Source organism: Lepeophtheirus salmonis, chromosome 5 (genome assembly GCF_016086655.4).
Source record: "Lepeophtheirus salmonis chromosome 5, UVic_Lsal_1.4, whole genome shotgun sequence".
NCBI lineage: Eukaryota > Metazoa > Arthropoda > Copepoda > Siphonostomatoida > Caligidae > Lepeophtheirus > Lepeophtheirus salmonis.
The window spans coordinates 38983605-39009348 of record NC_052135.2 but is presented as its reverse complement, the minus strand read 5'-3'; the positions used below and the strand labels follow the sequence as shown (position 1 = coordinate 39009348).

The 25744-nt window shown below is 30.9% G+C and overlaps 1 protein-coding gene and 1 long non-coding RNA gene across 4 annotated transcripts in view; one reads left to right on the top strand and one right to left on the bottom strand.

Annotated features, from left to right (window-relative positions):
- The first annotated feature begins 2570 nt into the window (after nt 1–2570).
- Nucleotides 2571–3725, top strand: LOC121118714 (uncharacterized). The gene is made up of 3 exons (XR_005864545.2): nt 2571–2667; nt 2726–3492; nt 3556–3725. It is a non-coding gene; the product is annotated as an uncharacterized lncRNA (long non-coding RNA).
- A 6971-nt stretch (nt 3726–10696) lies between these two features.
- The window catches only part of LOC121118033 (MAGUK p55 subfamily member vari), a 56041-nt gene continuing 40993 nt past the window's right edge, over nt 10697–25744 (bottom strand). For all 3 annotated transcript variants that reach the window (XM_040712567.2, XM_071888660.1, XM_071888659.1), the window contains 10 exons: nt 23038–23191; nt 13841–13981; nt 13535–13777; nt 12680–13078; nt 12510–12608; nt 12305–12460; nt 12028–12247; nt 11896–11967; nt 11061–11290; nt 10697–11002 (listed from right to left, as the gene is read on the bottom strand). In XM_040712567.2, coding sequence (XP_040568501.1) covers nt 10826–11002; nt 11061–11290; nt 11896–11967; nt 12028–12247; nt 12305–12460; nt 12510–12608; nt 12680–13078; nt 13535–13777; nt 13841–13981; nt 23038–23142 — 1842 coding nt within the window. In that variant the 5' untranslated portion in view covers nt 23143–23191 and the 3' untranslated portion in view covers nt 10697–10825. The remainder of the gene's footprint in view (nt 11003–11060; nt 11291–11895; nt 11968–12027; nt 12248–12304; nt 12461–12509; nt 12609–12679; nt 13079–13534; nt 13778–13840; nt 13982–23037; nt 23192–25744) is intronic.

Here is a 25744-nt window from a genome sequence, read left to right as displayed (position 1 = left end):
GGGATTTGAGAGTAAGAGTTCAAGGAGAATTTGGGAGCGAGACAAACGGTATTACTCAAGGTTAATAGAAATACAATTCTACACCATCAGGTAATGGGACTTGCTAGAATTTTCAATCTGATGTATTGTACCGACTGCTTGGCAAAACAGACAGATTTGGACAGAACACGCAACCATTCATCTACTATGACGTCAATATTAAAAGTGTGGTGGAAGTCAAACATCAGTCCTGCACGCGTTATGGTATAACCTTGTATTTCTATTAACCTTGGTATTACTGAATTAAGACCATTGTTGATATAAGCTGCCTGTTATATGACTTTGAGTGAGAAAATGAATTACTACTATAAAGAGGAGAGGCTTCTACATTTAAAATAGCATTAGTGAATATAAGAGAGTAAAATTAATATAAATTAAATATAAATATTAAATTTTTTTACATACATGAAGGTAAAATATTATAATTATATTTCAATTCATATATATTTATCATATATAATGTATATTTAAATCAATTTACACCATAACAGGCGATACTTCTTCTTTTAGATATATATGTTAACAAGTGCTTTATTTCAATGCTTTATAAGAAAAGTTACAATCATCCAATTTAAGCCAAATATGCCCTGTTCTGTTTGATAACTTGTTGCCAACAAGAATCCAACTTCATAATGTCCTTTTTGTAGAAGCCCTTGTCCCCATCGAAAAACAAACAAACTCTGGCAACCAATTTTCACAGCCCTCTATTGAGGCAAAATTTGTACCCAGATGCGCATTGGCCATAGACAGGACCAGGTGCCAGATACGGAATTAGAGTGAATGTATAAGAACTTACCATCCGAGCTGCCTTGAACCGAAAGACCCCTGTATATATCGTTAATTTTCTTGGTCGTTTTCGCCTCATTTTCCCCTTCAGCTAGTAAAAATATAAAATAAGGCGTATTTCTTCCTTGGAGGTCTCCATACTCGACACACAATAATTCACGACTGAATTGGCCAAGCGCAATACTGTCAAACATGCGCTTGTACACTTACACCTTTACAATTTTTACAATTATGAGAACAGTAATGAACAAAATTTTATTCCATTTCAATTATATTGCGGCATTCAAGAGACCAAAAAGTCAATCATATGGAGGCCTTGTTCAGCTTGGGATTGTTTTGTCAAAAAGGAACAATAAGGTCATCATTGATCTGTCCTGCAATCCAAAAAAGGAGTGTCGATCAGTATCTCCAATAGTTCAGTCTATAAATACATCACGATTAGAACAGATCTATCAAATCCTGCAGTATGTGCATTGTCTCCTTCTTGGAGGGCTTCTCAAAAAATAATATGTCGATTATCTCCAACGTTAAACTTGGGATTAGTGGGGTTGCTTTCAAACCATTTGAAATCCCATATTTTATTCGGTATTCCTATGCAAAGTAATTCCAGCCCTGAAATCCGTGCAGTAAATTATGCCTTAATAAGTTTTGAAGCTCTTATAGAAAGTTGACTTACTTCCGGCAATGAAATACGATTTTGGGAAATTATTGTATCTGCAGCAAGATATGTCACTTTTCCTTGCATATTCCTCGGGATAATTTCTAGAATTGGGACTTTACCTTGTATTTGATTCGACAATTTCCTTCTTGGTCAGTTAGATATTATCATACACTAAAGACTATATTGGATAGATTCCGGAAAAGTAAATAATTTTGGGTCGTTTGATATTATTATTTTGAACGTTCTTTAGATTTTTTTATAGTCGTACTGTATGTGTATTTTTGATTTTGAAAGTAATTTTAATCAATATGTGTTGTTTTAGCTCTCCCAATGTTTCCATATTTTTTATGATTTTTTTTTAGTGTTTTATATTTAAAGGAATAAAAATGGGATGGTGGATTTTAATTGAAGGATAATTTTAAACTAGAATGTATTTTCGCATTCCCTGTTAATTTATTTTTTCATGATGACATGTAAATTTGATATATATAAACTATGTCGAAGTGAATGTTGGTAACAACAAAGAAATTTAAAGACATTACAATATATGCTTATTTAATGGAACCTTTTTAAAGAAATGAAGATATAGGAAGGATATATTCGTCAATCGTGCACTGGGAAACAATTAGAGGGTCAAAATTTTCACCAATGAAAATCAGGCAATAATATAATATATCCTTGAGCGTAAAATCCAAAACCGATCTTAGTTTTTCTCTTTGTCGTCAAGTTTCAGAAATATTTGAGGTTATAGTCATTCGTAACAATTATCGTTCAGAGATATTTTACACCATTAAGACAATCACCAAATTAAAGTACCACAAATAAAACTGATGTAAAAAGGTTTTTTAGGATTACAAAGTGTTTTTATTGATTCTGTATCCTCTTCTGAACTCGACATATTTCCATTTTTAGTATGAAAAATGAGGAAAAACGACACTCTTCTTGCCCGACCATTATAACTTATTCATAGGGTTGTTGGAATCGTTAAAAAAGAACGATTTTGATTGCTTGAAAAAGATTATATAAAAGAAAGGAAGTTGGTACGCTTGCATCTTCTAAACAAATTTTCCTCAGTATTGTACTAATCATCAGTAAATCAACTTCCCCTTACTTCTCTCTTACGTGCTTAATCATCATACCGAAGAAAACGTGCCTTTTTTCGTGGGTTTCTAACAACGGAGGTACTAATGTCTGGAATTATGATTTGGAAAATAAAAGTATATCTTGCCATTTTTGCAGTTTCACGTGCCCACATCGTTCTTTATGGCAAGTAATCCGCCACTCCAAAACCTCCCAACACATCAACATATTAAAAGTCTTTAAGAAACACAAGATTCAAGGAGACGAAGGAGAATTAAACGCTTCATAGTTCAATTTGGACGTAGCAAAGTTATTTGTGTCGTGTAACATCCCTTTAAATGTTCTGGATCATCTCAAAGAGAGTATTTACTGCTTTGTACGAAATTCCCCTCCCTCTTCCATCACCAATTATAACAAGATAAGGAACTTGGTTAAAAGCAGTGGAGTACTTCTACCATCTCTTCGACGTCTTCAGAGAATATTTAACCAGCCTTGACCGTGATTTGACAGGAACCAGAACGGCACTAGAATTAATTCATAATGATACGACTTAAGAGAATAAGTCGTATTTATACAGGAAATTTTTTGTCAAATACCTTTACCAATAACTGCACTTGCGGAAAGATCGCCTCTTCTTACCAGTCTAACCATACTAGAAAATCTGACTCAAGATTTGAAGGAAGAGCCATACAAGACCAAGTTAAAAAAAAGTGCTTTAAAAGAATCCTGGCTACACAAAACTAAAGGAACTCTCAACAAGCGAAAACCTTGTATACAAAAATACTCCAATTGTGAGGCTGAGAGAGTCTTTAGTAAGATGAATATCATCAATACAAAAAAGAGGTTCAAACTAAGTACTAAGAAATTGAGGGAATTGTTGATCACGAAATGGAATGAATGTTTTGTTATCATTTAATTGTCAACACGTAAATATGAAAAATATTTTTTTAAATAATCTGTTACTTTATTGCATCATTTCTATTCTTTAGATTTCGTGCCAAAGTTATCTATTCATCCTTTATGGCCAGGGGTCACATAAAAGTTACGAGTACACTTCCTGTTATGATGGGTTTTATGTTCTCTAACCAACAATATATATTTTGTCTTGTATAAATTTACAGAATATATTATACATTTATAAAGTTACATATTAAATATATACAACAATCCTCTTCCTTCATGTATAAATAAATAAATAATTTAAGTTAAATATATATAGTCTAAACGATACTCTTTTAATTGGGTTGGAATCAATATTTACTTAGAACTCTTGATCCAGCGACAGATACAATTGCACCACTGTCATATGTAGCTATTATATTTTTGAAGTAATTTCCATGGACATACATCGATGGGAATTTATTCAGTTCAATTTTTTTTAATAAAGTTGATCCAAATAGAGTTTTCTTTTAGACACCTGCATACTCTTGAATAGTGTCCTCTATTACCACATCTTGTGCATTCGTTGCTTTTTGTAAGCAAACTTTCCCATTCTTATGAGGAAATTGGAAACCACACTGTCTACACAATCTTTCTTGGCTCTTGTTCCACGAACTCCTACAGCTTTGACTTCTTCAATATATATTGAATTCACATGACTTTGTATTTGCGTTAACACCCTTTCATACTAAATCATTTAGACTATTTTGATTATACTTCGCCGTTTCTGCTATTCTCCATTAATATATACTTCACATATTTTATTTGCATCATCCAATAATCTTAATTGTGCTTCTCTATACTTACATACCAAAGTAGTATATTATGACAATTAATATTTAATACTATTTCTATCATAAAATAAATCATAACTAACATTAAGACATTTTATGGATAATATTATTTTGATTAAATAGTAACAAAGTAAAGCTATATTTTGGTGAAGGAAAGATTATATATGTAGTAAATTATCAGAAAAGTTGTAATGTTAAAAAAATCATAATTGAGATATCTTATACGTATATTCGAAATTACTCATCGCCCGTATTCATATTCATATGAATATAGGTTTGTTTATGCCCGAAAGAAAACAAAGGAACCAGACAGTTGAAGTTGTATTTGCGGGCGCGCTTGCGCAAAACCCGATTTCCACAACCCTACTTATTCATAAGGATGGTAATTTTGGTAAGGATACAAAAGTGTGCGAGGAGAAGGGAACAAATACTAATGGTATCATTGATTAAATACTATACATCTTCCTCTACCAAGAATGTTATCAATTCCCGCCTTTATTATTCAATATTAATATAATATTAGATGCTGATAGTCGATGGAGAACTGAATAAAATGCCTGAAATAACGTCGCCTTCGGTTTGGATTTCTGGAAATGGAGGCTCAGGAATTTGGAAAATACTTAACGGACGAGAAACAGATGGCTTGTTGGATTTGTCTATATATATATATGTGCCTTTAGTCCCCTGTCTAGAATTAAACGCCACCCATTATCCTCATCTCATATCAAGAGCATGTATATTCATCCAAAAAATAAAGCTAATGATCAATTCATCAAGTCAGACTTTAACTCTGATCTCACAAAGATCCTTATTGAGTGTGATATATATTCTTATCCATTGTTAATCATCCTACGTTAAAAAAATATGGAGAAATACACGGGTAAACCCGTCCCTTCTCGAGGAACCATCATTAAATTAATGGAGGATGTTGGTCATGATGTCATTTCCAAAATCAAATAAAAACTCGAAGGGAAGGATATTTTTTTATTTAAATGTAAGTATTCATTTTTTTAAATCTAATTATAAAATATGATTTTATTTTAGCTAAAAATATCAAAAATTATGATACACAACTTATTATAGGGAAAAAACAACTGCTTAAATGGTCACAACAACGGGAGTAGTAAGGTTAGATGGTTTGCAACTAGTTTGTCTGACACTAGTCTCTTCACTTAGAGACTTGGGTATGATCATTAGATTTTCCAATATTACATAGTCAATAAATATTACTTTTTTATCACTTAAGGATTAGCTATGGTTCATAAGCTTAAAAGAATGATTTTTAGAAAACTCATAAAAGGGAAAAACAACTGCTGAAATGGTCATAACAACGGGGGTAGTTGCATTGGGTGTAACATTATAATTAGCAATTGTGTGTATCCTTCATTATAATAGTATGCTGTTACACAAGCGGTTGAGATATATCTATCATGTGCATAATTGTATATAGCAACTTCCACATGAGGAAAAAGGGGTGATGATCTTTTTGATTTATCTCCACATTTGGTTTGTGTTTTGCAACCTAAAGTTATGACATATTGAACTGAATTCTGATGTCTGAACAAGAAAATATTATTTGGAACAATCTACTATTTCAATATTCTGTATTTATAATGTATTGCTATTATTATTTATATGATTCAGATTATTCAATTTTGTATATTTAACATAAATGTATGATGCTTTATTTTTTAGTATGTAGATTATATTTAATTTAAGCCTTCTTTTTTAAACTTGGAACTTCAAATATATTTCGAAATACCCTACTTTGTCGTTTCATTAGTTATTATTCTGAGAATGTGGTTCATAATGAATTACAATTTCATGGAGTGTGACGTTTTTAAATCTACTGTAACGGATAAAAAACGTCTAAGTCAATTTTAAGTAGTATATCTTTATTAAACATTTTGCATAATGTAAAAAATTTCGTTATACGCTCAAAAATCATAATAAAGCAGCCAGCTGATAATCACATGAGTATTTTAAACAATGATAACATATTCATTAGTAATCAATAATTATTTTATTTGAATTTGTGCGAAGCGTGGTAGTATGTTTATTACGGGGTATGACGTCATTATGAGGACATTGAAATTGTAAAATATATAAGATAATGTTGCATAATTGCTTCTAAGCCCCCTTAAAAAAATACCAAATCGAACTCAAGTCCTTCGAGATCCTTATTTTTTTAAATAAAAGATGGAATCTTTTTCTTTAGTATAAGCTACGTTACTCCTTATCACTATAAATAATTAATAAGTTATATTGGTCCAAAGAAGAGCGTCGTTTTTCATCAATTTTCAGACTAAAAAGGGAAATATACTGAGTTCAGAAGAGGATACATAATGAATAAAAACACTTTATAATCATACAAGACCTTTTTACATCAGTTTTATTCGTCGTACATTAATATGGTGATTGTCTTAATGGTGTAAAATGTCTCTGAACGATAATTGTTACGAATTACTATAATCTCAAGTATTTCTGAAACTTGACAACCCAGAGAAGTATATTCTCGGCTTAATTTCATTGGTGAAAATTTGGTGTTCCCCCGTGTCATCAATCAAAAGTGAAAAAAACTCGAAATAAAAATTAACAAGATTATTAAATAATTCCAAGATCCTGTTGTGAAGGTTAAATCAATAAAGTTTTCAATGAATTTCAAAGTCCTGTTTTGAAAAAGGTGAAATCAATAAATTGCAAAGTCCTGTTTTGCAAAAGGTGTAGACAATTGAGTGAACTATTTGATGTGGGGAATTCCAATATCTTGTTTGTCAATTCATGTACGAGTATATTTATATCGATGATATTATAATATGTAGAAATAAAATCTTTACTATTGATCAATGTAGTCAAATAATTGATATTATTTGCCTCTGGGTTTAATTTTATAAGGGGCTAAGTCATTTATTTGCATAAAATGAGTGCCAAATTTTATATTCATGTCTTAATTAGAAGTATAAGGGTCTAGAAACATACGAAAGTACGAAATCAAAAAAGTTTGGGAAGCACTGTATTTAATGATGTTAAATATAAATTGTTCTTTTCTACTTTTTTTGATTTTTGGTCAAGATTTTTTTATATTGACGCACCAAATATGTACTTCCTTTTTTTTTTTTTTTTTAATATGAGGCGCTGAGCTATAGCAACACTCGTTTGTCAAAATGTGTTCTCAACCGTCAGCGAGACGGACAAACTTTTCTTAATTTTAAAATAGATAGTTTAAAATTAAAGATAGAACCCTTGTTATAAGTTTTCCCTAAAAAATATAGATATTTGCGTTCTAGGACCTTTGAAGGTGAGGGGCCTGTTTATAATGAGTTAGTCTTGATAGTTTAAATTTATATGATATATTTTCTGAAACCGTATTTATCCCCTAATAATATGGCACTTCAAGTATACCAATGGGTATATTTACTAAAGAGGAAACTTTGCTGTCACTTCTCCTTTTTAACAGGTTTGGGCTCCCATGTTTTAAAAAAATCAGCCTTTTAATCAGCCAGTTAAATAAAATCGGAAGTAAAGGAACCAAAAATAAACTATGACATTAACACCTTATTTATTACGCTGTATTTGGTCCTAACATCACTGCCCTGAGGATGAGAACAAGCATTTCAGGGACCAAAAAATTGCTATTTTATACATTTATAAGCATTCCCGTGAATTTGTTAGATTTTACAGTACATTCATCTTTGTGTCTGAAATAAATTTCATAAAAATTTTATTAAAGTATTCCCTAATATAAATAAGAAAGGAATAGGTATGTAGAAAATTGAACACTAATCTATCCTGGAATACCTATTTACAGGGTTGAAAGCGTTCCGCTATTTTGACTTTCCATTCAATTTCTTTTTTCATTTAGCGTTTATCGTTCAGCCATTATTTTCTTACCGTTCCGCGTTTCAACCATAAGGTAGTAACAGGTTTGTATCCTAACCATGGAATTCTCAAGCACCAGGGCAACGGAAATAGAAAGCTCGCGCTCCAAGTACTGTCTTAGAAGTAGTTCACGAATATGGTTTTAAAAAAAAAAGAAAATATATTAATACGGTTTTTCAATACAGATTGTATGAGTTGAAATATATAAATAGTTATTCATAAGAGGACAATTGATAAGAACTAAATAAGCTGCAATAAATCATCAATATAATGTAAATTAATTATTTCAAAAATAGATGCAGACACCAAAAAATGTTTGGGAACCTTACTAGATTTGAGCTTATTTTCAGATGATCTTTTTCCGTCGGATGTTGTCATTGAGTTGAGAAACCAAATTCTTGCCATCACGTTGAAGAGGATCTGTGAAATCTGGTCAAGAATGTTTTCCCATTTGTGACCTTAATCACACACAGTATCAACTACTGCTTCGATTGTAGTTTCTGGGCTCTTTCTTGACCCTTTATGTTGGATTTCTTTGATATGAGCAAAGTTAGGGTATAATGATGATTTAAGTCCGTAACAATTCAGGGAAATACTGAAGTATTCTTGCCTCTCGAAGCAGTTATAAATATTTTTGAAATTGTGTACAGGGTCGAAGATGAGATGAACTTTTTTATTGATGTTGTGTGGGTGAGTAATTGTAGTCTGGAGCACACCACCACAAAGAAAATGAGTGAATAACTGCTTGTTGACCGGGTGGTTATCAACTAATATGGCCACAACGATAAATCCGATTTTGGTAGAGGGTTATCATTATATTTGCCATAGAGGAATTCAGCGTTTTATTTGGGAACCGGTATAAGTGCTACCACATCAATGCAGTGTCCTCCTACGGATTTGATCATAAATGTAAGGACCGTTTTAGTTGTTTGGTTGTTCTCAGAGCCTAAGAACTTACCTCTAACAAACTCAATTCTTTCTGCGTAGTAGACCTCATCGATTATAAGATTGACATTACGCTCTCTGCTGTTGAAGTGTTCGATCCTTGTTCCATAGATATTTAACTTATACGACGGTAGTCCAATCTCTACGGTAACTGCAGCAGACAGAGTTCTAAGATCCTCTGGACATGAAACGGTAAGGTAATTCAACTTGAAGATTTTATCATAGAGGGACTTACTAACATTTTGCCTTATAAGACAAACAGAGAGAAGACAAGGTGAAAATCTCTTACTATTGGTTTTCTTGAAGAATAATGAGATCTGTTCTATGATGAAATACAATTTTGGAAAATGAGTTGGCTCCAAGTCTGGGGATGCAAGTAGTTTGTTCAATAAGCCTATGATGATTTCATAAGTCTCTTCAATATTCAAGAAATCTTTTGATCCTAAATACGCAGTAATGTTGATTACTTCAGTTACTGATTTGATGTCATTAGCCTTTGATTGAACTATTGCTTAGCGTATGATGTCCATGAAAAATTCGAAAGGTAAGTTCTTCTGGGATTTCGAGGCTGTGCTTAAAACTAAGGCTCCTACCTTCAGGGGGATTTAAATACTATCAATTCTGACGCTAATGTTTCAAGTAACAACTTATACAGATCGTCAACGGTTAGCACCTCTTCTTACATTTTCAGCTCCAAGGCTTCCGGAGGCTCGTTTTCGAGCTGGAGTCGTAGGGTACTAGTGGATGCTCAGGTGGGTCCTAGGAAGAGGCAAAGGAGAAGAGAGGTAGAGTGGAAGGTTTGACCACACTCAATGCACAGTATCCTGAAAAGTTAAATAATTCAAATAAGTACATATTATGTCATTCCTTGAATTAGTTCTATATATTCATCTTAAAGTAACTTAGCCTTTTACCCAAAGCTAGAACCTGTTTTTGAGCTTCTGTCCATGAGAACCCTACCTTTGTTCCAGTTGCCGATTAAGTTGACAAACACTACCCTGTCTTTGGTCTACGGAAAGGTAATATAATCTATGGTATAGGATCTTAGGATTCTTGGGGGTTCCTTCATAACCTTGACGACATCCGGGGGGGTACAGTACTTTCCTGCTATCCCCTTAAACTTAAGAGTGACGATCGGAATCCTGAACCTATAAGTATCTTTCACTTCTGAAAACAATGACCAATCAATTTTAAAAATAAACCGTGTCTTAGAGCCGGTGCGCTATTTTATTCTTCTGCATGTAGCATGAGATTTTTATAGTACTGCTCTGTTACTGAAAAAAATGTCCCAGAAAAGTTCGATCCATATGAATAAAATACCATCTCGTAACTTTTGAATGTAAACATTGAAGGATTTTAGATTACAATAATGATTGCGTATTTGTAGTGTGTACCATCTAGTTTCTCGGAGATATTAATTGTTGTAAATATGTATTAATTATGATCCAGAGCCGAATCTCAAGTCTTTACTCACAAGTTAGTGAGGTAGCCCCGGAAAAGTATTCATTTTTTATATAATGGTATAATACTATAAACTGATATGATAATGTATTGTCAAGATGAAATATAAGTGTTATCTGTTCAAATTTTGCTTTATTTTTGTCATTGAAATAAAAAATATTTATATACACATATATTTTATTGGATATATAAGGTATAATACTGATAAGTTAATGTCCTTGAGGAATTTTTTGAGATCGATTTATGAATATACCCAGTTACGAGGAACCCATTGAGTCTCTGTAGCTAGTTTCTCCATCGAGTCCAATATTTTTTTGATTGTAGAATCGATTTCTTCAAGTTCTATTGTTTGATCGAAGTAGGTATTGTATTCTAAGGCTATTTCTTTACTTTTCCTCCGAATTGTGTTTGCACCTTCCTATAAAATTTAATAAAAAAATGTACTTTATTTTGTCATTTATTCCATATATACGTACTTTTGTTCCCTCATCGAATACTTCAATCTTGTGCACTGAAGGGGGAGTTAAGAAAATGACGTAAGGCAAAAAGTTGACAGAATTATGAAGGAGTTTTAAGGAATCCGGCTGACAATCAATGAGACAAAGCTTACTCTCTTTCATAATTTGAAGAATTGATGCAAATGTTATTCCTTCTAAATACCCGGTTGAATCTTCTTTGTTATAAAGAAATTCGTTATTTGATAGACCTTTATTAAAAAAAAAAAAAGAAATTATATGATTATTGATAATGATATTCTTAGGCTTGGATATTTATCAAAAAATAAGAACTATTCATGATTCCCTTTCATTTAGTTAATGAAAAAAAATTGAATGATTCACGGTGGTGAAAAAAATCTTTCAATGTCGTTTCTTTCTAAGTTCCTTTTTTTTTCTTTGTTCACAAAATAACATATTTGACCCTAAAACCAACTGATGAAACGAAGACCATGCGATCAATTATTGTCCATATCTTGTGGCCTACTTTAATATTCGTTAATGCGCTGAAGGTATTAGGAGTTATTCTATGACTTAAGATTAATTATGTGAAGGAAAGATTAAATTGCGTATGTGAATTGATCAAGCGGTATCATTTGTGGCATATAAGTATCACAAGAATTTTTTTAACCAACAAAATTTGGACAAAAATTGATCACATGGTCAGTGTTTATTCAGAAAAAAATTGAACGAATGAACAGAAATAAATTAACAAATGAGTTTCTTGAAGGAATTTTTTAAAGAAATGAACTGATGAACGGATAAAAGGTGAACGAGTTCAAGCATGGATAATGCTATGTCTGTGATATGTACTTACCTTCTGACATTTCTTCTTCAGTGATTCTTAGATACCTTTCTTTCTCGGACTCGCTTATGGGTCGTGTTGTTGCTAAATATATTGATGAAATTATTTAATTTTTTTTCTTCATGTTATATAAAACAATAATACCTCTCTTGGCCTCTGCAAATTTGTCTGGGTTATAATCTATGATTCGTTCAATCAATTTATTTTTACTATTTTCCAAAGCTGGATGACTCACTAATGCAAGAGTTTTCCTCTTGAAAGGAGGCATCTTTTCTACAGGCTCATATAGAAAGAGCTCAGCACGGTCAAAGTCTATATTTTGACTCACAAAGTAGTCAAAATATCGCTTATTCCGTTTAGTACCCTAAAATGATATAAAAGTTTAGGTATTTACATATTTGAGAAAAAAGCATTTATTCACTGCTGAACAACAATAGAGTTGATTATAGTCCGCATCATCAAAATGTACAAAACACTTTCTTCTCTCTTCCAAGTCTTGAGAGGGGATAAGCCCAGGAGGTTCTTTATAATTAACTTTTCTTGCTTGCCACCAACTTGGATCCGACCATTCAACGATCTACAAATACATTGTATATGAATATCATGCATACAACTTTAATACATACTTCTAAGACATCCCCGGCTTTGAATTTAAGACCAATGTCCTGACATGGAATGAGATTATCCTTTCGTGGATCATAATTAAAATTTGCCCTAATGTAATGCTACGGAGACAATTATAGAGAAAAAACATATTTCAATTTGTAGATCTTGGATTTTACAATATATGAAATACTTTTCCGTCATCATCCTTGGTACTCAGAGTATCATCTGTCATTGCTGGTTCGATTTTTAGCGTGATAAACTCATTGACATCATAAGGATTGTTATTGCCTTCGAGTTCCTCATCAAGATTAACAGAATTTAATGTTCGTTCTTTGGCTTGTGAGGGATTTGAGGCAGCACCTGAGCTTGAAACTGTAGTTATGGTGGATAATTTCCCTGAACTTCGTATTTCATCGAGATCAGATTTCCCTTCGAATATCTTTAAAAGTTCTTCAGGGGTTCGAATTTTTTTACCATTAGCCTCTAGAATCACATCTCCCACTCGGAGAAGACCTTGTCTATCTATCAAACTCTCGCTTAGTATTCTGGCGACAGTGATTCGACCATTTTCTACTCTAACTGTAAGACCCTTGTAATCAAAAGTTTAAATAGTATTTTTTTTAAAGCTATGATTGGTATTATAGGTATAAGAATGGGTTTAAATGCTTATTATGCTAATATCTACTTAATAATTATTTGATTGTTTGGTATATAAAAACATTCTTTTAATTCACTTTAAATGAAAATATTGATCAATTCTAATAGTTAAGTGTATATAAAATAAAATATAATGTCAACACAATCTCAATATGTGGTAATATAGTTATCATTTTCATATAAACAAAAATATTTATCCTACTAATTTTCGACATTTAAAACTATCAATCAGTCAATGTTTTTAGCTTCTGCTCATACATCAATCAAAAATAATGTAGAAGAGAAAGATATTATTTTTTCATGATTGAAAAAAAAAAAAAAAAAAAAATCAACGATACTTTAAAACAATCGAATACCACTAAACCTCTCGAAAAAGAACATTTCTTACCATTGTCTCTCCAACTTGTCTTCTAATTCCAACTACTCGAAACGTATCCACTCTTACTTCCTCTTCCTCTTTTTTATCATCACTACCTTTACCTTCGGGCTCGTTGAATATCAACCTTCTTTTATCATCAACACCCAATTCTTCATCATCGCAGTCGATACTGGAGACTCCATCAATATATTCTACTTCTTCTGTGTTGTTCTGTATCTGAGCAGCAACTTCATCGTGAATTTCTAGTACAGCCTTAATTAAATATATTTATAGTAAAAATTCCATATCATAATTAAAGAGTTTTTATTTCCATACGTGAAGCCATTTACTAGAGATTAGGGAAAATAATTCCTTTGCCTCGTCCAGATATATCCTTTGTTCGCAAATGGATTTTGCTTGCTCAATCAATCGGATGGAGTCATGTGTAATGGGCAACCACGACTTGGGTGCTTCATCCTGAAAGGGTAAGTTATTGTAAAACATTTAACTATTTGTACTCATGAACTATTTGATAAAGTTAATTAGCATTTATTAAGGGTCAGAAATGGTTCTGACACTTCAAGTCCTAGAGTCGTAAGACTTTATAATATATAATTTAGTCCAAGTGCCCATCTCTGGCATTTATAATGAAATATATTTGAGAGCAAGTGCTCCTCATAAACAAATAACTTATTTATAATCTTCATCCCCAACAACTTAATTAGTATACTTCATTGTATCCAAAACTGTGCCCTTATTCAAGCGGTTCCGGTTCTTGAGCCCTTAGAACCGGAACCGACAAAGTGAACAGATACCAGAACCGTGACTGCAACATAATGCCTATCGGTCTCAGTTCTGGGGCTTCTGTTCCAATATAGAATATATAAAGAAAATACAATATATATTATAAAAAATAAATTAGCTTTAATTAATAAGTCCATTTTCTGAGTTTTCTTGTGCCATTACAACGTTTTCCAATGATTTTTTACGTCGCCAAGGCGATACAATTGTATCTGATTTCCAAATAGCTAAGTGTTTCTTATGTATCTGGAAAAGTAGTTTTAAGCACCAGACGGTGTAAATAAAAGATAGAATGAATGGGGTAGATTATTGTTCCAGGTCCACTACTAAGCTTGTCGGGCCTTAAGATACTGTAGTATTTCTTAAGCTAGGATTTCCCAAACTTAACGATACCAAGGACCTTCTACACACATACATTATTAGCTGAGGCCCCTTTTATACGAAACCAAAACTGAAAAACTTTGAAACCCATTGTCTTAAGTAATCTTAGTTTTTGGGCCCCTGCTTTAACTTGGGGGACTATGCACTCTGCGTATAAGGTAGTTGCAGCCCTATGTGTATTTAGTATTATTTCCTGGGCCCGAATTTTCTAGGGACACCCCTTGTTTTTAAGTGGGTGCTACCAAACTGAGCCTGTATAAAAAGAAAACAGACCGAAGACCGGAACCAAATCCGATAAAGCTGAACCGAGACTAAGAACAAACCTGTTCAAATGAAAGAACTGAGACCGGACCATTAGAACCACTAAACCTGAATCGAGCACAAACTTGGTTGTATATTTTAACTTCTTAAAACTTTTTTTTTTGAAATTATCCAAGCTAAAGTAACCCCAGGATAGTGTGAGATACCATAAACTATCACATGATATTCAGAATTCGAGCCTATATGGTATACACTATTTTGGGCCTATGAATTACAATAAAATGACTTTTTTTTACTAGTTTCAATATTAATATAGTTTAAAAAGTCAAAAACGATTTTTCAGTCATACTGAGTCGTATGATAAATTTTAGCTAAATAAATTACAGAGAAAATAAAGCAACTTCAGAAACTTGTTGACAAAGCTAAAATATTCAGATACTAAAAATTTCAGAATGATTGAAAATTATTTACTTAGATTAAAATTTATGATGAAAAGTAGAAAACGACATCCAGTCAGTCCTTTTAGTGTTAATGTGTTTTATTTCAAAAAATAATTTATTAAATTATTGGGCCTGTTGTACCTCCATCAATCTTCATATCACATGAAATGACTTTGATAAATTAAATTTATCAAATGAAAGCCTTAAAAAAATAAAATGAAACAATCTCCAAAAAGGAGCAGATTATACCTTGAAAAAGTATTACGAATGAAGTCTAAATAAGTAATCAGCGGACGTGATCAATATTTATGCAAAGTAGTTGTCTATCAGACACTTTATTTTCCACTTGAGGTGTTAAATATTACTCTATAACTGACTTTGCAGTCTCAATGAGTTCACTCCTTTAATTGAATTAACAATGTAAATTCTGCGAAAAAACAAATTAGATTCTTTATCCAATTTGTTCTTTCAAAGTTTGGTATCGAATAAAGTGATTTTGAATATAATATTAACCAGAGGTGTTCACATGGGGTGGGCTGGAGGGGATGTAGCCCCCAAACGGAATGTCATTTTTTCAAAAAAAAAAAAAATTCTCAATGGCCATGGATTTTTAAATTTTTTCCAAAAAAATTTTAATGTTTGCAAAAATTCCAAAAATCAAGTCCCCCAAAATATAATCCTGCGGATGGCTTGTTAATATAACCCCTAATTTGTAAAGCATAGAAAAAAGCTGTATATTTTATATGCTTACAAATATGTATAATGTTCATATAAGGAACTTGTGGTGTGTCAGTAGTACCTATTCATTCGGTCCAGTCCAGTCTCAGGACCAATCCTTCCGACCGTCAGTACTAGAACGGATTAAGAAAAGAAGAAACAAAGTATATTGACATAATCAACGACCGAACTTTATAAGTTTCAGAGCTGTAACGGACCGAGAGCGAACAGGAAAGGACTGCAGTCTTCAGTCCTAATTAAGATTGACACAGCACTAGAAGAACCACTTTTAAACTATTCAAAGAGTTTGAAATCATCTTCATGTTGTAAATATGAACTTTGTAACTATTGAACACTTCACAATCCTTAGGAATTGGGTTTTTTAAACGGTACTACTTATGATGCATTTTTAATTAACTTTGTATTCTTTGAATCCTTTGCTATAAAATCTACAACCAAATGAATACATTCTATGGAAGTTAAGGAAATGAAAATACAAATATATTCAAAGAAAAGCTGTTCCACGAATAAATGTATGTCATTAAGGGGTAACTAAACAAAAATATATGCTTTAATAGGAAGAGTGTATCTTTGTTTAATTAAAAGAAAAGATTCGTATAAATACAAATAGAGAAATGTACACCTCATAAAACTTTGTTTCTTTTATTGCACTTCAAACAGTGAGATAACGAGATGACAAATGTACATCTTTGCATAAAAACGAACAATAGTGATTGGTAAAAGTTGCATTCTTATTTAGGCTTTTCAATTAATGATTTTAGTTTTGAAAAGTTGGATTAACCCAATTTCAACGATAAAGAACTCAGATCTGTTTTCACAGAACTTCATTATTCTTCGAGGGGGCGTAAACAAACTTTGTTCTAATTGGTGGGTAACCATTAATTTAAAGATACATTTGATGAAATTTCTTGTTGTTGTGTTTTTGTCGAAATGTGTTGTTCGTCAGAATAAAAACCTCTTGAATAAATATCAAGAAAATGAGAAATTCCCTAATTAAGTATACTTCTTGTTAATAAATGAATACATACGAATATTTTTCGAGCATATTTAAGTCAATAGTGGGCTTTATATTCAACATTCTCAGACTACCAGCAATAATGTTTACTATAGTTTAAAACACATCATATCATTTTTCTTCAATTACAATAGATAATTTTTGGAACCTTTACGTGTAATTTGGAGCGCTTTTAAAGGATCAATCAGTATATTTCATTAACAGAAACATAAGATAATTATTTCAGAAATAACACATCGGTCAATAATTACTGGCTCTAACTACCAGATGGCACCACCAACAACATATTTTTGGAAGCAGAAATATTCAAAGGGTTACTGTCAAAATTTCAAGACGTTTGATTTATTATTTATCGAGTTCCAGTGGTTTATGTGACGCTACTTTTGTGATTCTTAAAAACGATGTATTCAAATCAATTTCGTTTTATGATTTATCATTGCTTTTTTATGGAGAAAAACACCGTTTTAGCCCAAGCTTGGATTGTAAAATGTTATTCGGACTCTGCCTCATCGAAAACAACCATCAAACGATAGTTTGCCGATTTAAAACGTGGTCGTATGGACACCGATGATGCTGAAGGATGCCAAAGGAGGTAGTTATTCCGGAAAAAAAAATGAAAAAAAAACCCGTAAAATCGTCATGGGCAATCGCAAAGTGAGGTTGCAAGAGATATCTGACACTCTTAAATACAATTATTTATTTTAGAATCCTTTGGTCGGGGCTAATATCAAATTATTTGATTTACGTTTATTTGATCCTTGTTTGAGTCTTCTAATATTGTTGAAAATTAGTAAAAAAATAGTGATTTCCATACTACACATACAATGTCATAATTTAGGAGGATGAAGTGCATCAGGGAATCTTTGACTTACTTATTTTAATTCAGTAAGTTTGATTAACTTGATTGCAGGGAATTTTACTTACTGACACATTACAATCCTAACTTCACTTTGAGGAAAGTTCATTATTATGAATTATACAATAAAAAGACCATAATTTCTAAAAAAAATATTTGAGACATTACTTAATTAATATTTTGTTTCTTCTTTATATTTTTTAAATTATCTATTCCTTTATTTAATATTGGTTCTGTTATTTAACTAATAACAATTATTTTGTTCAAAAATACCCTTGCTAGACTTTTTCTAAAAATACAATAAATGAAACACACATAAATAATCTGTCCTGCCAAGGGAGTTTTATGGCGGTCAAGTTCCCCTTGAAGGATTTTATAGGTCTTGTCCAGTCCAATAATAAGTTCAACATGTATGCTTTCAGAAGCAATTTTTCTGACATTCATGACTGTTGCCACCGGAAGTTGATTAATCCCTCTCATAGGATTTTGGTATTCACTTTAACATTTTGATTGGGAAATAAGTTCTGCACCATAATCCCCCTATCTGTTGTCATGATTGCATCTTCTGAAGTCAGTCATTTTTTTATTTAATATGTATGATATTTTGATTATTTGGGGATTACTACAGGAGACACCCTACGCCAGATATATTAAGCTGAACACACCTCTCAGACTATTTTCTACTATAACTTATTCCGTATTACTGTTCTTGTATGAGCTCTTTGATCTGCAACATTATTTGGTTTGTTGATTTTGGCCTCAGTCGTATCTAAGATCATTCATCTATTTGGAAATTTCGAGTTAAAGTCCTCCGTGATGTAGAGGTCTATCATGTCATTGGGCAAAAACAGATCAATTTCTTTATAATTACTTGTAACTACGGGAAAAAGATGGCTGCATCTCGTTTCAGATCCCAATATGTTTTTCCTTTCTTCTCATGTATAAATTATAATAATTAAATTAATAAAATTAAACTAACTTACCATATACCAAAATGCCAATATTGCAATTTATAAAGATGAAATATTATTAATTAATAAGTAATATTAATATAAGTATAACTAATACCTATTATTAATATGTAGTATATATTACTGTTAAGCATTCATTAACTCTAAATCTTATAAGTTATTAATAGTGTAAGAATACACGGTGTGTTAACCAACAGTTTTACGTAATCTTAAGCGATTACGGGGAACAGTGTCAGTATTATTGACTTAAAAAATAATACCCTTGTTAACATTATCTTTAGGTTATATAATTTTGGAAGGAGAATTATCGGATACACAATAGCAATAGCCCATAGGTGTTTGTAAATATCACAGACGTCAAGGCGCTTACAACTTTTATAATCACCAATCAGGAGCCTTTATTGAAGGATGGCAACTGGACGTCTTTCAGCACTAATAATGAACATAGACTTGTGTTTACGGCCGTTTTTGGAGTGAGAAGGGGCCTAGGCCAAAGATAAATGCGTGGGATCTATTTATTTATTTCATTTTTTAAAGTTTTGTTATTCATTAATATTTTCACTTTTTTAGATACAAATGTTTTCTTTTATTTTTTGAATGACCTTTTTTTAAGGAAAAGGCCAAGGTCTTAGAAATATATTGTCTACATATTTGTTCTTTCCAAAATGATATATGCGCATATATACGAATAAACGCATGAAATATAGGTTATAAGGGGTGAACCACCTTATAACAGACCCTGCTGGTGTCGTCCATATTTTTGAAGTAGGTCCCAATTTGCTTTTTTCTTTTAAGTATGACTCTATGTACTTACAAAATTTAGTGAACAAATTTAAGAGCCTCATGAGAACCAAAAAGGCTGTACTTTCTTGTAATATAATTAGTTGTTTTTTGTCCATAAAGAAAATACATATTGTTCATGATACAAACATTTTTTTTAATGCGTATAAAATATATATATGTATAATGGTTTGTTTCTCCTCTAATTGGTTTAATTTAAGAAGGAAATACAAACTAATTACTATAGCACACTTACATAAGCAATTTAAAACATGCTTATTACATACAAATATACATTAGATTGCTCCGTTTTCGAGTTAATATTTTCTCCCTGTAGAAAGGGACAATCAAAAAAAAGAACTTTCCCAAAGTTGAAAGCCTCTTATGCCATTTTTGGTGTGGTACAACATGGGATTTTAGTATCGAAGTTAGCCAAAATATAATTAAAAAGGGACATTTTTTGGCGTTTTTGAATGAATGGATGAATTAAGTGCAGTTTTTAGAGTGAAGGAAGGCTTTTAAGAATATCTTAAGCAATCCCTTAGAAAAGCCCCGTTAAAATAATAAATTTGCATAATTGATATAAATTGTATATGTAGGGGTTTTGTTTCTGTAGCTATAACTTGGAAACAATAAGACCCTTGTTTTATTATTGTCTCAAGACATCGGATATTTGAAAAAAAAAGGAAGAAGAAGATTTTAACATTCAACTCACGATAATTGCTTGGTGAATTATAAATAAAAATAAAATTAATTTAACGATTAGAAATGGAAAAATGGTTGAGCGTGTGCTCTTTTTCATTTTTGGTTCATTATGTAATAATTTGTGGGCGTGTTAGCACCTCCTTCTAATAGAAGAATTATCTCCCCATTTTTGGTGTAAATTATTTTTCAAATGCATAACAAAATAAATTAATATATGTTTTCAAATAAAATTATGGTAGAACGTTCTCCTCTTTATAGCAGTAATTCCTTTTCTGTATAACGTATATATGTGTACACCTTACAGTGTACACATATATACGTTAGAGTGTCCCAAGACAAATGATATCATTTTTTTCTCAAAAATTGGAAATGCATACACTGCATTTTTTTTCTTTTTGATCTCAGCTACTCAAGGATGAAAAAAAATCATCTCTCAGAAAACGATAATATGTGCCGACAAGAGCTTCAAGTCAGTTCGATGACTTGATCGTAGGGTGGAACGGAAAATTTACATTCAAATGAAGATTACAGAAAAAGTGTATTTTAACTCGTTTGAGTATAACTATATAAATATATTTTTGTTGTGTAAAAGTTTGGGGTTGTCTAATTTGAAGTATATTTAAGTAATTCAGTAAAACGTGTTTCAACTGCTCCCGGTCTACCAAACATTATATAAAGTGATGCTGTTGAGTTTATCTCTCTGGAAAAATAAATTGTAATAACGTGTATTTCTTAGAACATGGCATAACATAATCTTCAAACTTGAACAATTTAATTACTTATTACTTTTCTAAGTTATGAAAAAAAAAAAAAAAAGCCCCCCCCCCCTCGATTAGGGAATTTTTGCTTTTTACTAGAAAATTCAATATTTGAAATTTTTTTTAATATTTGAAATTTTTTTTAATTTTTTAAATTTTTTTCCAAAAAATATAATTTTCTGTGAATAGCTTTAGATTTTTGAAATTTCTGTTCCAAAAATTTTATATTTAATTTTTTTTTCCAAAACAATTAGTTTTTAAATTTTTTTCAAAAAATTCAAAAACCCAAGCCCCTCTTCCCCCCCAATAATTTTGTGGACGCCCTTGATAGCAAAATGGTTTTTTTAATTAATATATAAAATATTACAGAATCAGAATTGTAATCAGCTAAGGTATTTTTTTGTTTTTTTTTAATCGTCCCATCACTAATTATTTCCTCTGCATATTTTATTAAGAGAATTGCTTTTAAGCATTAAATACATACTTAATCTGATAACAGTATATAAATTAAAAAATCTAGAAATTTTATTTTCCTCCAATTATATTCCAAAAATAATCAATTTTTGGAATAAGTACTTAACTTCTTTTGTTATATTGTATAAAGTTGAAATGAACTTAATTTTCAGTTTTATACCTTTTGTCTTCTTTCCTCTAAATATTAAATGAATTCTAATAGGCATATCAGGAAAATAGTCATAATAATATATATTGTTGGTAATATAAAAGTTTTAAAAGCTCTCTTCAATAGTACCACATTAGAAATTAATTATATATGTATTGTAGTTAGGGCTTGAAATGTGAAATACTGGTGCCAAAACTATGGTACAGAAAGTTTCAAGTACGTCACGATACATATATACAATTTTTCCATACACTAAACCTAACAGAAAAATATTTTCTGGAGGAATAGATAAGGCAACAACTATACCCAATGGACGCCACTGGATAGCAGTTCAATTACGTAATCAACTATATGGGGCTGCCGAGGCCCTTTTTACATTGTAAGGAATGTAAAAATTGTCAAAAATCCTATGAGTGTGAAACCACAATTGACAAAATGTCATTAAAATGTGATACCTTTGAGTGACAACATATCTGACGACTAAAATTGCTGGTTGCCATCATTTAGGATTTTGAAAACTTTTATTATTTTAAATTTGAAAGGCATGAATGAAAAGTTCGTAGTATCAATTTTATTAGTCGGACATACAGCCAATAGTTTAGACTAAAGTAAGGCCTTAAATTATGCTCTTTTAAATGCAAAAGTGATAATGGCTCACAAATTAACCAATGAAGAAGACATTCATAACAAGGACGTAAGACCAATTTTAATTTCCTCCGCCGCCCGGTATGGTGTGATCAATATGTAGATTCCTAATTTTGGCAACACTAATTGGTCATGGGCAGGTGATATCATTCGCTTCCTTGATACGGACTCTAGAATTCATTCATACACCAACCACAAGATTGTAAGAAGATATAAGAGGTTCAAATGTGGCAAAAATAGTTCTTGGCTTTCGTTTTTGTTTGTTGTTTGTTTTTTGTTTTTTTTTTCTTATTTTTTTAAAGTGTGCAGTTTTTTTCCTCTTTTATAACTTTATCGTCGCTTTCATTGTAATTTTAAAGTGTTGGTTTTAGATTTTTATAGGGATGTGTCATTAGAAATATGTATATTTTTATTATGATGTCTTTTGTCCGAAGGATTAAATTTAAAGTATAATGATTATTTATATTGTATAACAATGCAACTTCTTTGGATTTTTTATTAATACAAAAAACAAAAAAGTGATAGAATTTTTACAATTCTAGCTCCTGTAATGATCTTACCTGAAGTGCTTTTTTGGCTCGATCGCAAGCTTTATTCACAACCAGGTCCTTGAGGAAGAGTATATCTGCAGAGCGGGCAAGTTTATTCGAAAACTTTTTCGTCATTTTTCCTAGAACCTTTGCAATTCCAGACTCACGACGACTCAGAGCCGAACTAATTGAAATAGAAAGAAAATGAAATCAAATTTTTTAGTGTATGATCTTTCTTTGAATAATAATTATTTGTAGTGTAACATATCGGCTTTGAAAAAAACAAAAACAAGAAAGAAAATATAGTAAATAATTGTTATATTAATTGCATTTTTAGGCTCATGGGAAGAAGAGATTAGAACAAAGGCAGTCTTGGAATGTACATATTTCATGAAGATAAAAAAAAAACTATTATAAAACAAAAATTATTTTTTTTTATATTCGAATATAGATGAATTATTTCGTGTGTACATGTCTTTATGTTACTGCGTGATCTTAAAGTATCTTCGAATCTTTCTTCCAAAAAAGAAAGAAAAAACTGATTAATTATAGTTAGACAATTCTTCTAAATTTAATGATAGGGAGTCGTTCAGAACTTGATAAAAACTAATTTGAGTTCAACCAATCAACATTTGGGACACTATTAATAAACAGATTTAGAAAAAAAAAAATATCTGATATATTGACATTTTAGCTCATTTCGAAGCCTCATCTAAATTCTTATTCATTTATTTAAAGTTTATATAAAGTATTTCCAACCTTTTTTGATCTTTTTTAATATGAGTTGAACTAAACGCCAGCATGATTAAATTTATTTTATACTGTGCTCCGTGTACATTATACTCCCTCTATACTGTATCGGTATACATTATACATTGCACCCGGTGACGTGTTTAAAAACAACCAGAAACAGTCTTTTGACTCGCTAGATGGCTACTAAGTTTAATCAATGTAACTTTTTAAATTACTAAGGAGTAAATTTTTCTTTTTCTAAAAGAGATAACACTCAAGTTATATCATATGTTGTTGTGGTCCCTCCCTTACTAATAACATATAAAATAATAGCAGTTAGGGTTAAATACTTGATTGGCTAACTGCCAAATAATTTCGGAGCTTTTGTACTCTTTTTGGGAGAGGTTTGGGAGTTGCAATGAAAGATTAACATCGGTAATGCTGTACACTAATGTAAAATCGAAAATTTTAAGCATTCATACTTTTGCCAAATTTGTAAAACAATACATCAAATATGACTTGAATCATACTTGGTTTTGGAATTTTTTTGAAAAATAAATTGAAAAATTAAAGTTTTCAACACAAAATTTTGAATAATTATTTATTTTATGAAACAAATTTCAAATATTAAGTTGTTTAAAAAAAAATTCCAACAAACTACAGCTATTCAATTAAAGTTTTTGGGGAAAAAAAAATTATTTAAAAATCTACAGCTGTGTGGAAAAAATTTCAAAACTTTAATTTAAATTAATAAATTTTCTGGAGAAAAATTTACAACTATTAATATAAAATTAAATTTCTGGAAAACAAAATTTGAAAAATTAAATATTTTGAAATAAAAATTTAAATATTAAATATAAAAAAAAAATTCAAATACACTTTTATGTATTTATTATCAAATAGCGGGAGTACCCGACTTTCCTCAGAGCTGTTTGTGAAACTACAACACAAATTTTTTTAACACCTCTCTTGCACACATTAATTGCGCGGTCAATTGGGAAAATGTCATTTTTATCATATTTATAAGCAATTATGGCCAAGTCTTAAATTAACCATGTACTTAGATATTATAAACATCATATTTTATATATAATTTTAAAAACTTATTCAAACTTGCAAACGCAGGTACTTCTTTTAAGACAATATTTTTTATAATCTAGCATTATTCTTTAAGATAAATAAGCCCTTTAATCTATACTATCAACTTTTTTTATCATCCCGTGTATAACTAACATCATGGTCCAACAGAATCCCTCACTCACTACAGGTATGCTTCGAGTCATCTTGTGTTTGAAGTTTGAACTAATTTATTTATACAGTTTGAGACACGAGGCTTAATGTTATAACCAATTGTATAAAATATATTTTATTTTTCTCCTTTTCTCTCTCTTCGTTTCTATCTCTTTTCTCATTCTCTCTCTTTGTTTCTATCTCTTTTCTCATTCTCTCTCTTTGTTTCTATCTCTTCTATCCGGGGCATACTTAGTTCTAAAATTTGTTATATTTTATAACAGAATAACTAAAAAAAGGGGAAAATCTTTAATTATGTCACGATGGATCAATTTTACCTTTTTTAAGGACCGACAAGTGGGACTGGACTGGTATAAGGACCGACACAAAACTAATTCGCATAAACTAATAAACATTTTTTAGAAGTTTGATCCAAAATACAAATTTAATGTTTTTACTTTAAGAATAATAAATTATATTTTGTTGAGACACCAAATATAATTTATAAATAAGGATTTATTTTTTTATAATTTATATTTTCATACCAGTATTTTTAGCATTTTCAATGATATTTATGAAAGCAAAATGAATGAATTAGTGAAGAAAAAAAAAATATATATACAAAGTTTAAATGACCTCATTAATATACTTGTTCAACTGTTTTGATCATATACTTAAATATGTTTTATTTTTGGGCTGTCTTTTTTCACTGTTGACTAACTGTGTTATAAAAAGGATGTTCATACAAGGAATGTTAAAAGAAAATCCTGTTAAT